Genomic DNA, 14,048 nt, shown 5'->3' with positions numbered 1-14,048 from the left:
TTCTAGCTTGGTATGCATTCACCATTTCTTGTTTAATATTTTAATATTATACAAGCATTCTAATTTGCTGTTCTTTCTAGTTGTTCACAGTTGTATATGTTTTAGGTGAAGTACCAGTTCAGTACTGTGCACAACCTACCAATGGCATGGTTTATTTCAGAGCAATGTGTAGCCTGAACTCTCTTCCTGAAGATCTCAAAGTATATGTTCCTCTATTCTGCAACGTCATTACAAAGTAAGCAATTATTTGAAAGCAGAACAAAACTAAAAGGTATGAAGAATGATTATGTTGCCTCTCTCTCATTCAGGTGAGGCATTGACAGAACATTATCTGGAATGAGCAGTGTTTACTTTTCTTGTTTAGAAGTGTAACCCTGCATTCACACATCCACTGTTTTTTGTGATTCCCTTTAAACTAATAACATTTAAACAAAGGAATGTTACTTGTAAGGGTAGGAATGTATTTAACAAATTAATCTGAAATATATTTAGTCATGTTTTTATTGATTTTTGTTTATTATTTACCATTTTTATTTTTTCCTTTCCAATTTCATAAATCCTAAAAGATGTTTGGTTAAATAATATAGTTACTGCTCTATTTTTCCTATAGTTATGACACTTTATGTAGTAATTTTTCTCTATAATGAATCTGTTTCAGATTAGGATGTGGAATCCTAGATTATAGACAGCAAGCTCAACAGATTGAGTTGAAGACCGGAGGAATGTCTGCCTCACAACAGGTTATTCCAGACTGCAATAGCCTGGATATATATGAACAGGTAAGTTAATTTCCTTCTACAAATCAAGAAACTAAAATTATTTACTATTTGTTCAACTTTAACTCTTTATTTTCCAACAGAGTATTATCCTTGATTCTATGTGCCTGGAGAGAAATCTACCTGATATGATGCAACTGTGGAGTGATATTTTTAATGCGTAAGAATTTTTTTTAATTTGATAAAGTAGCATTTTTCAGATTCATTTGTAATGCAAGTGTTATTCTCTGATTATATTGTGTGATACTTTTTCTTTTTTAACTAATTCCCGACATTAAATAATTTGTGTAAAATAATCATTGTATAAATGTTATACTACAATAGCACCTCAGTCCTGTGTATTTTTTTTTCTGCACATTTATTTTGGCTTCTGATTTTTCACAATAGTTGTAGTAAAAAGTAGTTATAGTAGAAAAGGAGAGTTGAGAATTTCTTTTGATTGTCAGTGTAAATTTTAGCTAGTTGATCCTTATGCATTAGTAAGAGTAACAAACATTGAACAGCATTCTAATATAGCTGAAATGTTATTACAACTATTATTCATTATTATAGTTATTACAACTGGCTTGGCTGGGCCTCCCAAAGAGGCAATGTGGGTCCCTCTTCCCATGGGCTCACCACCTATGGGAGGGGCCAAGGAGATCGGGTGCAGTGTGAGTTGGATGGTGGCCGAAGGCGGGGACCTTGGCGGTCTGATCCTTGGCTATAGAAGCTGGCTCTTGGGACGTGGAATGTCACCTCTCTGAAGGGGAAGGAGCCTGAGCTAGTGCGCGAGGTTGAGAGGTTCCGGCTAGATATAGTTGGACTCACCTCGACGCACAGCTTGGACTCTGGAACCAATCTCCTTGAGAGGGGCTGGACTCTCTACCACTCTGGAGTTGCCCCCAGTGAGAGGTGCCAAGCGGGTGTGGGTATACTTATTGCCCCCCGACTTGGAGCCAGTTCATTGGGGTTTACCCCGGTGCACGAGAGGGTAGCCTCCCTCCGCCTTCGCGGGTCCTAACTGTTGTTTGCGCGTATGCGCCGAACAGCAGTTTGGAATACCCACCCTTTTTGGAGTCCCTGGAGGGGGTGCTAGAGGGCATGCCTTCTGGGGACTCCCTCGTTCTGCTGGGAGACTTCAATGCTCACGTGGGCAATGACAGTGAGACCTGGAAGGGCGTGATTGGGAAGAATGGCCCCCCCAATCTGAACCCGAGCGGTGTTTTGTTATTGGACTTCTGTGCTCGTCACGGATTGTCCATAACGAACACCATGTTCAAGCATAGGGGTGTTCATATGTGCACTTGGCATCAGGACACCCTAGGCCTCAGTTCGATGATCGACTTTGTGGTCATGTTGTCAGACTTGCGGCCACATGTCTTGGACACTTGGGTGAAGAGAGGGGCGGAGCTGTCAACTGATCACCACCTGGTGGTGAGTTGGCTTCGATGGTGGGGGAGGATGCCAGTCAGGCCTGGTAGGCCCAAACATGTTGTGAGGGTCTGCTGGGAACGTCTGGCAGAGCCCCCTGTCAGAAGTAGCTTCAACTCCCACCTCCGGCATAACTTCAACCACATCCCGAGGGAGGTGGGGGACATTGAGTCCGAAAGGGCCATGTTCCGTGCCTCTATTGTTGAGGCAGCTGACCAGAGCTGTGGTCGGTGCCTGTCGTGGCGGCAATCCCGGAACCCGTTGGTGGACACCGGTGGTGAGGGATGCCGTCAAGCTGAAGAAGGAGTCCTACAGCACCCTTTTGTCCTGTGGGACTCGTGAGGCAGCTGATAGGTACCGGCAGGCCAAGCGGAATGCGGCTTTGGTGGTTGCTGAGGCAAAAACTCGGGCATGGGAGGAGTTTGGGGAGGCCATGAAGAACGACTTTCGGACGGCTTCGAGGAGATTCTGGTCCACCATCCAGCGTCTCAGGAAGGGGAAGCAGTGCAGTGTCAACACTGTATATGGTGGGGATGGTGCACTGCTGACCTCGACTCGGGACGTTGTGGGTCGGTTGAGGGAGTACATTGAAGACCTCCTTAATCCCACTAACATGCCTTCCAATGAGGAAGCAGAGCCTGGGGACACAGAGGTGGGCTCCCCCATCTCTGAGACTGAGGTCACCGAGGTGGTCAAAAAACTCCTTGGTGGCAGGGCCCCAGGGGTGGATGAGATACGCCCGGAGTTCCTCAAGGCTCTGGATGTTGTAGGACTGTCTTGGTTGACACGCCTCTGCAACATTGCATGGACATCAGGGACAGTGCCTCTTGATTGGTAGACCAGGGTGGTGGTCCCCCTCTTTAAGAAAGGGGACCGGAGGGTGTGTTCCAACTATAGAGAGATCACACTCCTCAGCCTACCTGGAAAAGTCTATTCAGGGATCCTGGAGAGGAGGGTCCATCGGATAGTCGAGCCTTGGATTCAGGAGGAACAGTGTGGTTTTCGTCCTGGTCGCGGAACAGTGGACCAGCTCTACACCCTTAGCAGGGTCCTGGAGGGTGCATGGGAGTTTGCCCAACCAGTCTACATGTGTTTTGTGGACTTGGAAAAGGCTGTGTCCCTTGGGGAATCCTGTGGGGGGTACTCCGAGAGTATGGGGTACCAGACCCCCTGATAAGGGCTGTTTGGTCCCTGTACGATCGGGCCAGAGCTTGGTCCGCATTGCCGGCAGTAAGTCGAACCCGTTTCCAGTGAGAGTTGGACTCTGCCAGGGCTGCCCTTTGTCACCGATTCTGTTCATAACTTTTATGGACAGAATTTCTAGGCGCAGCCAGGGTGTTGAGGGGGTCAGGTTTGGTGGACTCAGGATTGGGTCAGTGCTTTTTGCAGATGATGTTGTCCTGTTTGTTTCAGCTGTCTTTGGATCAGTTCGCAGCCGAGTGTGAAGCGGCTGGCATGGGAATAAGCACCTCCAAATCCGAGACCACGGTTCTCAGCCGGAAAAGGGTGGAGTGCCCTCTCAGGATTGGGAGCGAGGTCTTCCCCCAAGTGGAGGAGTTCAAGTATCTCGGGGTATTGTTCACGAGTGAGGGAAGAATAGAGCAGGAGATCGACAGGCAGATCGGTGCGGCGTGATGCGGGCTCTGCATCGGTCTGTTGTGGTGATAAAGGAGCTGAGCCGAAAGGCAAAGCTCTCACTTTACCAGTCGATCTACATTCCTACCCTGACCTATGGTCATGAGCTTTGGGTAGTCACCGAAAGAATGAGATTGCGAATACAAGCGGCTGAAATGAGTTTCCTCCACAGAGTGTCTGGGCTTTCCCTTAAAGATAGGCTGAGAAGCTCAGTCATCCGGGAGGGGCTCACAGTAGAGCCGCTGCTCCTCCGCATCAAGAGGAGTCAGATGAGGTGGCTCGGGCATCTAATCAGGATGCCTCCTAGACGCCTCCCTGGTGAGGTGTTCTGGGCACGTCTAACCGGGAGGAGGCCACGGGGAAGACCCAGGTCACGCTGGAGGGACTATGTCTCTCGGCTGGCCTGGGAACGCCTCGGGATTCTCCCGGAAGAGCTAGAAGAAGTGGCCGGGGAGAGGGAAGTCTGGGCATCTCTGCTCAAGCTGCTGCCCCCGCGACCCGATATCAGATAAGCGGAAGAGGATGGATGGATGGTTATTACAACTAAACCGCAATGTCTATTATTGCAAAAAAAGTAGCAATGTCCATTTGGGATTATTATATACTATATATATATATATATATGTGTGTGTGTGTGTGTGTGTGTGTGTGTGTGTGTGTGTGTGTGTGTGTGTGTGTGTGTATGTATGTGTGTATGTATGTATGTATATATATATATATATATATATATATATATATATATATATATATATATATATATATATATATATATATATATATATAATATATATATATATATATATATATATATATAAATATATATATAATACAGTGCATCCAGAAAGTATTCACAGCGCATAAATTTTTCCACATTTTGTTATGTTACAGCCTTATTGCAAAATGGATTAAATTAATTTTTTTCCTCAGAAAGGGCAGGGAGATTACCTTGCAAAAACCTCAAGTAAACTTTTTTCACGTTGTCATTATGTGGTGTTGTGTGTAGAATTCTGAGGAAAAAATGAATTTAATCCATTTTGGAATAAGGCTGTAAGATAACAACATGTGGAAAAAGTGATGCGCTGTGAATACTTTCTGGATGCACTGCATATAAAATGTTTTTTTGTCATAGCACTCATTGGTTAGACTAGCAGCCCAGTCCTGGCTTCTGTGGCATTTTGTCTTGATGGTTTGACTTCCACCTATTTTCCAAAGATGTGCACATTTGATTAATGAATACCTTTTAAATTGGCCCCATGTGAGTTAGTATGGATATGTGCATTAGTGTGTACTGTAATACCTTGGCATCTCATTCAGGATTGGTTCCTATATTGCACCCGATGCTTCTAGAATAGGCCTTTATTCCTCAAGGCTCTGTGTTATACACTGCAGTTTATGAAAATTGATGGAAGGTTGAATGTTTAGAAATGTATTTTTTTTTTCTGAGCATCAATTGAATGTTGTTTTTTATTTATTGATATAGCGTTATTCTTTAGTAAGGCCAGTTTTTATTTTTAGTATGTTTTAAATTTAGTTTTACAGTATTTTGTGATATTACTTTTATAGATAGATAGATAGATAGATACTTTATTAATCCCAAGGGGAAATTCACATACTCCAGCAGCAGCATACTGATGCAAAAAACAATATTAAATTAAAGAGTGATAAAAATGCAGGTAAAAACAGATGTTGAAAGATGCCAGCCTTCTAAGGAAGTATGACCGGCTCTGTCCTTTCTTACACAGAGCATCAGTATTGGCAGTCCAGTCTAATTTATTATCCAGCAGCACTCCCAGGTATTTATAGGTCTGCACCCTCTGCACGTAGTCACCTCTGATGATCATGGGGTCCATGAGGAGTCTGGGCCTCCTAAAATCCACCACCAGCTCCTTGGTTTTGCTGGTGTTCAGGTGTAGGTGGTTTGAGTCGCACCATTTAACAAAGTCCTTGATTAGGTCCCTATACTCCTCCTCCTGCCCACTCCTGATGCAGCCCACGATAGCAGTGTCGTCAGCGAACTTTTGCATGTGACAGGACTCCGAGTTGTATTGGAAGTCCGATGTATATAGGCTGAACAGGACCGGAGAAAGTACAGTCCCCTGTGGCGCTCCTGTGTTGCTGACCACAATGTCAGACGTGCAGTTCCTGAGACGCACATACAGAGGTCTGTCTTTAAGATAGTCCACGATCCATGTCACCAGGTATGAATCTACTCCCATCTCTGTCAGCTTGTCCCTAAGGAGCAGAGGTTGGATTGTGTTGAAAGCGCTAGAGAAGTCTAGAAACATAATTCTTACAGCACCATATGGATTTTATTAACTGATATCAAATTTCTTTTCTATTAGTTTTTAAGTTACATAATTGTAAGGTGTCTGTTGTGTTTCCTGTGCCTCTTGTTTAAATTGCAACTATTACATAATTGTTAACTTGAACATTGTTTATTGTACTATTGTGGTGTAATGTTTAAAACATGTATTTTTTAATATTCACATTTTAGTCCACATTTTGATGATGAGGAACGACTGAGAGTTCTGGTTATGATGGCTGCCCAGGAGCTTTCTAGTGGAATTGCAGACTCTGGACACATGTATGCAATGATAAGAGCTGGAAGGACTCTCACTGCTTCAGGGGACTTAAAGGAAATGTTTAATGGCATGCATCAAGTTAGTATTGTAAAGGTGTACTTTATGCATTTATTGTATTCTTTGTTTGGTTAAAACAAGGAATAGGTGTTCTGATATTTATTTCTTCTGATCTTCAAGGTCAAAGAGATGAAACGAATTGCAGAGATGACAGATCTCACACTAATTTTACGCATGCTTCTACGAATGAAGAGATACATATTCAGTCAAGAGAATATGCGGTACAAATTTTAAGTATTGTAAAATTTGGATAAAGCTTGGTACTGTGTTGATGCCTTTATTGCAGTATATTTTTCTGCTATAATCTGGCTAAAAATCTATATGAAGAACTAAATTAAAATTATGTATTTTTAATTTGCTGAATTTTATCTGTTGTGATCTTGCCTGGCTGCTCGTTTAGTACAGAGGATATTGTTTCTATATATTGTTTTCCTCAGGGAGATTACCTGTTTTGAACTGGTTGTCTTAACTGGTATAAGCTTCGGGCAAATGTACATCATTTTAACTTTTTGAGGAGTGGAGACGTAGGCAGTAGTTAGTGTCCATGGTGATGTCAGTGTATGAGAAAGCATAAATGGTCTGGACAGCATGATGGGGAAAGTGAAGGTAGGACTGCAACAAGACTCCATTCTGAATCTGTTATTTCTCATTACAGAGGGGTTGCGACCAGTTTAATGTGTGAATAAATGTTACGGCAGCACTTCTACACTGATAGTTTCAGATTTACGATGAACTGAATTGAAGATGAAGATCCTGAAGTAGAAAGCTATTTTTTTAAGATGAAGGCCTAATGGTAAATGTAGGAAATCCAAGATGATAGTTGGATTATAAAAGTGATTGACGCAAAGGGTAGCCAGCAAAAAAGGAGTATGACCATTGTTTTCAGGAAGTGTTTGAGAGGGTTGCAGGATGCTGATGCAGTTATTGTTTTGGAGAAAATCGGAAAGTTAGTTAGGTGATGTACAGTTTCAGACTATGGAGGAATACTTTAGACAAAATTAAATAAACAAGTAAATAAACAAATGCATTGTAAAATATGACAGTAAATAAATAATAGCAAAACTGATATGTGAGCATTAAGCTTGTACTGTTAGTTCATATCATTAGCAATTGATAACTAATTATTAAATTGTCAATAATTCTTTTGTCAGTAATTTGCAACATGTGATTAAACACATCATAAATACCCTGTTTATATTAGGCACTTGTGTCCCAATTATATATGGATAGGCTGTAAACATGGAGCTTATCCTAAAAGATGCCCAAGGGTGTTAAAAAAATTTCGAAGAGCAGCTGTTAAGCAAGTGGTGGTGATAGTGATGATGATGATGATAATGATACATACTGATGTGTGCAGTTCAGTAATAAATAACATGCTTTTTCCAGATGTGCTGTTAATGCAACTCCTAATAAACTATCAGATGCTTCCAGAGAAGTGGAGAAATTTATTAATGGAATTGCAAGGAAGAAAAAAGATAGAAAAGGTTCCCGCCCAAACATCATTGAGGTATTTACTATGTTAGTGTTGACTGTTTTAGTTAAACATGCAAAAGAGGCAGAAATGTTGATTTTTTTTTTATACTTCAGAATTACATTATCAATAAAAACTGTATTTAATAGAATTCAGAAGATTTTGTCAAGGTGTGAAAATGACTCTTTCATTGGATATGAATGTTATAATTAAATCCCAGGTCAGCTGTTATTGAATTTAACTTTATATTATATTTGTACATACAGTATTTTAATTGCAGAAACATAAGTAAGATCGACTGTAGGATATACAATTCAACTTGTGAATTTACTTACACATTTATTTTTTTCTGTAAAAATGTATTTTTCATAAACCTTGCATTGTGAGGACTGATCTAAATATCAGTCTGATATCTTAAGATGCCTTGGCCAAGTCTAACAAGACTAACAAAGGTGATCAATAATAATAATCATCCTGACCCCTAGTATGAATAGTTTCAGGTGTTTAATAAAATTGAAATCTTAACACTTAGGGTCTCATCTATAAAAAAAGTTTAAAAAAAATACAAATATTTACTTTCTGATGTATCATAGATTGCCTCTACATTCTTTTCAGATTGAAGTAAATGAAATAGCGCAATGTGTTTAGCTTACAGTTTCACACATTTTGGTTCCTACCACAGTTAAATAAAAACAAAAATGGGAAAAACTAGCAGAGGTGAGTTGCTAGTGCCCTTAATTAATATATTTTGAGGATCAGTGTCACCAAAAATGTAAATTTAGCTATTTAATATGTCATTTAAATTGTGTAATTGAAGATGTATTTTTTTCTAACAGTCACACTTAAAATATCTAGAATTCAAATTTTAAGCTGTTAAAATGCATTTATGGATACCTCCAATTTGAATTTTATCCAGTTAGGGTATAATTACAGACATCTAGAATTGAAAGCTGCTTAGAAACCAAGTACCCCGGAATGACAAAGCAAACAAACAGGATTTTAAGATTTTTTTGCAGATTTATTAAAAATAAAAAACTGGAATATATTGACACAAGTATTCACAGCCTTTGCTGTGACACTTGAAATCTGACTCAGGTACATCTCATTCTATTGATCACCACTGAGATTTTTCTACATCTTGTTAGAGTCCACCTGTGGTCAATTCAGTTGATTGGATATGATGAGGAAGGCACACGCTTGTCTGTATAAGGTCCCACAGTTAATAATGTGTATCAGAGCAACAACCAAACCTTAAGGCATTATCTTCGAGCTTAGAGGCTGTACGGTATTGTGGTGAGGCATGCATCTGGGAAAGGCCACAAAAATGTAACATTGAAGGTTCCTAAGTACACATTGGCTTAGAGCTGTCTGCTGTGCCAAACTAAAGAATTGGTGGGGGGAAGTGTCTTGGTAAGAAAGATGACCAAGAACCCGTATGAAGTTTGGGTATGTCACGACATACCCAAGAACACTTCAGGCTGTAATTACTGCCAAAGTACTACATAATGGGACTTATATTAATATTTCAATTTTTATTGTTTAATACATTAACTCAAATACAACGTATTTGTACAAAATGTGAAAATGATTTGTCAGAATGTATTTATGTCATGTTAAAAGAAGTCTTTAATATTTTGCCATATGCGTTAGCTTTCTATGCATAATGAAAAAGTAGAAATGGTTAAAGTACAAGCATCTATAGTAGAGAAACAGTTACGGTTTGCAATAAAGAAGAAAACAATTACTACAACCACAGTTTTATTCATTTAACAAGAAGAATCATGTTTATATATTAAAAACAAGACCATGAGAGAAACCGAATCACATCAGTAACACATATAAATATCTTTCAGATGCTTGGGCAGGAGCAGTTTCACCCTAATTTGTACAGATAAAGTGACTCTTTCCCATAATCGTAGCCTTAGATCTGGAGGTGCTAATTCTATTGACTATGTCATATTTTACAGCAGTATGCACTGGTGATCACAGGCTTATAAGGTTAAATAGGCAGTGTTCTACACAAAGTTTATGTAAACTCCGCATTTCAGTGGCAGCAGTCTCTGAGGTGCGCAGACCAGGGACTGGCCAGATCTCTGTAGGTGGATACACCTTTTATTGGTCCGGTCGTTCTGATGGCTGCCATACTCGGGGAGTAGCTGTTGCTGTAGCGGATTGACTTCTTCCGATGGTGTCCGATGTCACTCCTTTCAACGAGCATATTATGAGACTCAGATTACGGCACTCCCTGGTTGCCTTGTCTGTTGTCTCTGTGTATTCTCTGACCGCGGTAATTGATGTCTCAGTGAGGGAGACATTTTATTTGCAGTTTTGCTCTGTGGTTGATGGCTGTCCACGAGGTGATACTCCTCTGGTGGCTGAGGGTTGTGTTGGTGTTACCGGTGTTCCCAGAAGGAGGTGTTTCATCTCGAAGGGCACCCTGGATATCATCAAGTGGAGTTGCAGCACACAGCTCAATGGCAACTCTGGTCTGTACCGGGAACTGAGAGGGACGGCTGCGAGGGCTCTGCGGGCAGATAAAGATAGATAGATAGGAGGCGTTTGTTAGAGGAATCTGTGAGCAAGTGACGCACCATCTGTGGTCTAGCGACCCACATCCTGCTTACAGAGGAATTGAAGCATTATGCACATCTGAATCTGTTCCTCGGAGAGTCACAGTCAGGGCAGCTGATGGAACGGTCCTTACGGATGACAGTGCAGTTGTGACCCACTGGGCTGGCTACTTTGAGCAGTTGTTTAAAGCTGATCCTCCGGCTAGGATGTTGGATATATCTGGGTCCACGGTTCTTGAGGCTGATCCTCCAATTAGCTGTGAACCACCCAATCTCACTGAGATTGCAATGGTGGTGAACCAGCTGCAGAGATCCGTGGTATCCGGGGTGAACTTCTCCAGACTGGTGGTAAGTCTGTCCTCCTGGCATTGCAAGCAATCTTTGCTTCCATTTGGGGGACTGGCATCATCCCATCTGACTGGCAAATGGGACTTGTCGTCCCTATCTGGAAAGGGAAGGGTGATCGCCTGGATTGCAGCAACTACATGGGGATAACACTGCTCTCGTGCCAGGTAAGGTCCTTGCTAGGGTCATCCTCAATAGGATCCGTGATCACTTGCTCACCTACCAGTGACCGGAACAGTCTGGTTTTACGCCTAAGAAGTCTACCATCGACCGCATCCTGGCACTGGGGGTTCTAATGGAGCACAAACACGAATATCGGCAGAGTTTCTTTGCAGCCTTTGTCGATTTTCGCAAAGCGTTCGACAGTTGATCGAGCTGCCCTGTGGGACATCCTGAGGATTCGTGGGATCCCCTCGAGGTTGCTGGAAATCATGGCTGGCCTGTACACTGGTACTGTGAGTGCTGTGCAGAGTGGAGGCAGGACCTCTGCGTTTTTCCCAGTTTATTCTGGGGTTCATCAGGGGTGTGTTCTTGCTCCTACTCTGTTCAATGCTTGTATGGACTGGGTGTTGGGCAAGGTCGTGGGGTCCAGCGGCTGTGGGGCATCTGTTGGTGAAGAAAGGTTCACGGATCTTGACTTTGCTGACGATGCTGTGATCTTCGCGGAGTCAATGAAGGCTGTGATCGGGGCGCGTGAGAGACTGAGCGAGGAGTCTGAGTGTCTGGGATTGTGAGTGTCCTGGATAAAAACCAAGGTCCAGGCCTTTAATGACCTCTTGGGCACAGCCATCAGCAGTGTGTCTTTTTGCGGAGAGAGTGTTGACCTTGTTGAGAGGTTTACTTACCTGGGCAGTGACATTCATGTCTCGGGTGACTCTTCCTATGAAGTCAATAGATGGATTGGGAGAGCATGGGGGGTCATGAGGTCGCTGGAAAGGGATGTGTGGCACTCCCTATATCTATGCAAAAGGACGAAGATCCAAGTCTTTAGAGTCCTGGTGCTTCCTGTCTTGCTATATGGTTGCGAGACATGGATGCTATCCAGTGACCTGAGACGAAGACTGGACTCCTTTGGTACTGTGTCTCTCCGGAAAATCTTTGGGTACCGTTGGTTTGACTTTTTGTCAAATAAGCAGTTGCGCATGTAGTCCTGAATGAGGCACATTACCAGCATTGTGAGGGAGCATCAGATACAGCACTACGGCCATGTGGTGCATTTCCCTGAGGGTGATCCAGCTCGTAAGATCCTCATTGTTGGGGACCCGAGTGGCTGGACCAGACCAAGGGGTCGCCCACGTAACGCCTGGCTGCGGCAGATAGAGGGTCATTTTAGGAGGGTGGGATGGGACCGCGTGTCTGCCTGGGTGGTTGCAAACCGAGATCTCGAGTTGTTTCGTTGTGTAGTGGGTGCAGCAACACACTTTACCGGTGCATGCTCCCCAACGTGACATGACTTGTCCTTCACAAATGGCATAAATGTAACTGTCTGGTTCCTAGACTTGGCCATCTCATATCCTCAGGTTTGAAAATCACAAAGAGGAGAGGACACACTTTGTACCCTCAGGAGAATCCTATACCTACTTTACTGGGGCTTGATTTAGTATGCAAATTCAACTGGGGCCTAATGTCACAAAGTACGTTATTTTATTGCACTTTCCATCAGAAACAATATGTACACTATTTTAAATCCTTTCTAAATTCACAAAATATATTTGTGCAGAATAGGCAATCTCCCACATCCCCTCAAATACCTGTGCATATGGTCCTAAGTTCCACCAATGTGAAGTTTCTCCACCCTTACAGATGCCATGCTTGGTGATATCCTGCTTAAATTGTAAAATGTTTTTGAGAATATCTCCTTGAAGTCCCCCTAATGCTATTCTTCAGCTATTGCCGTGTTTAATAATTACCATCATGCATGATGGGAGGGATGAAAGGAGTTGCAGTAGTTAGTACGGTTCCCTCACAACTCCAACAGAAATTGAAAGTACAGTCTACAATTGTTTTCTTTTCTTCTGTCTCATGCTTAGTTTATTGTAACCTCTGAATTAGTCTTGAAGTAATGAGTGTGGATGTATAGTCGTTTCCTACATTGTGCTGTTTGGAGCTGATATTAGTGTCCCACTCCTAACCACCCACACCTGTTTATTCAGATTTTATAAATGGAAGAATATGTTCCTATGGTGACAGTAAACATAGTAGCATTTTACATATTTTAAACATGTTAAATTGTCAGACTGTAGCTGAATACAGTACGGAGTGCATGTCTTTAAACCAATTGTACAAATGTTCAAGTCCACTAAATTTCATATTGTGTTTAATATTGTTCATTGCTGGTATAAAAATTTTTGTACTTTAGATAATGAAAGGAAATTGTCCGAAATGGTACATTTAATGTGACATATCTGTATATAATGCTACTGTAAGTGCATTGTTTCATATATTCTCATATATTATCATCTTCAAAATATATTTGCTATAGAAATGATAAGTAGATTTAAAAATCTTACATTTCTCTAGATTGAAATGGTAAGATCATTTAAGAATTCTAACTTCTTAAAACTGAATTGCTTATGTTTACAAAGTTGTTATGTAAACTTGTTCTTTGTTGTAGATTGTTAGTATCTGTTGCATGAAGACCATGTCTTGACAGAGAATTCCTTTGTTAATTTTTTAGAAGCCACTGGATCCACTGAATGAAAAAACTTTTATTCCCGGGACTGGTATTAGCAGAAAATTAATTTCTGTAAGTAATTTTAGAAAAAAAAAAGGTGAAGGTTAAAGTAAACTAATTGTACTAATATTTTTTTTACATTTTAAACGTTCATAAATGTGCAGGGTATTATTTAATGTGGGATTGAATATATTCTGTATTTAATTTTGTTTTATATTGAGATTTTTAGGATTTTATTTACTGAGCTATACTGTGATATTTGTTCAGTTCCTTTGTGTTTATTTACTCTATGTGATATTTACAGATTTATGTTTTCTAAACATTTATTCTATCACTATCAACATTTTATCTATCACGTTTTATTTGACTTAATATTTTGTTTTGTGTTAGGACCCTAGTTTTAAACCCTGCCAAATGAAAACATACTTTCAACTTCCTTTTCCTGTTAATTATGTCAGTGAATGCATTCGAACAGTTCCATACACTGACAAAGATTTTGCAAGGTAAGGGAACAAAACTTTGTTT

The 14,048-nt window shown here is 41.2% G+C and overlaps 1 protein-coding gene across 2 annotated transcripts in view; it reads left to right on the top strand.

Annotated features, from left to right (window-relative positions):
- Window positions 1–14,048, top strand: part of pitrm1 (pitrilysin metallopeptidase 1) — an 827,899-nt gene that overhangs the window by 35,638 nt on the left and 778,213 nt on the right. For both annotated transcript variants that reach the window (XR_007935355.1, XM_028804106.2), the window contains exons 16-23: window positions 106–235; window positions 659–779; window positions 860–936; window positions 6,319–6,484; window positions 6,584–6,684; window positions 7,850–7,970; window positions 13,527–13,595; window positions 13,914–14,026. Coding sequence is in view for 1 of the 2 variants with exons in the window: in XM_028804106.2 (XP_028659939.1) it covers window positions 106–235; window positions 659–779; window positions 860–936; window positions 6,319–6,484; window positions 6,584–6,684; window positions 7,850–7,970; window positions 13,527–13,595; window positions 13,914–14,026 (898 nt within the window). In the remaining variant the exon portion in view is untranslated. The remainder of the gene's footprint in view (window positions 1–105; window positions 236–658; window positions 780–859; window positions 937–6,318; window positions 6,485–6,583; window positions 6,685–7,849; window positions 7,971–13,526; window positions 13,596–13,913; window positions 14,027–14,048) is intronic.

This window comes from Erpetoichthys calabaricus, chromosome 6, assembly GCF_900747795.2.
Source record: "Erpetoichthys calabaricus chromosome 6, fErpCal1.3, whole genome shotgun sequence".
Taxonomy (NCBI): Eukaryota; Metazoa; Chordata; class Cladistia; order Polypteriformes; family Polypteridae; genus Erpetoichthys; species Erpetoichthys calabaricus.
This window is presented reverse-complemented; position numbering and strand designations above follow the sequence as displayed.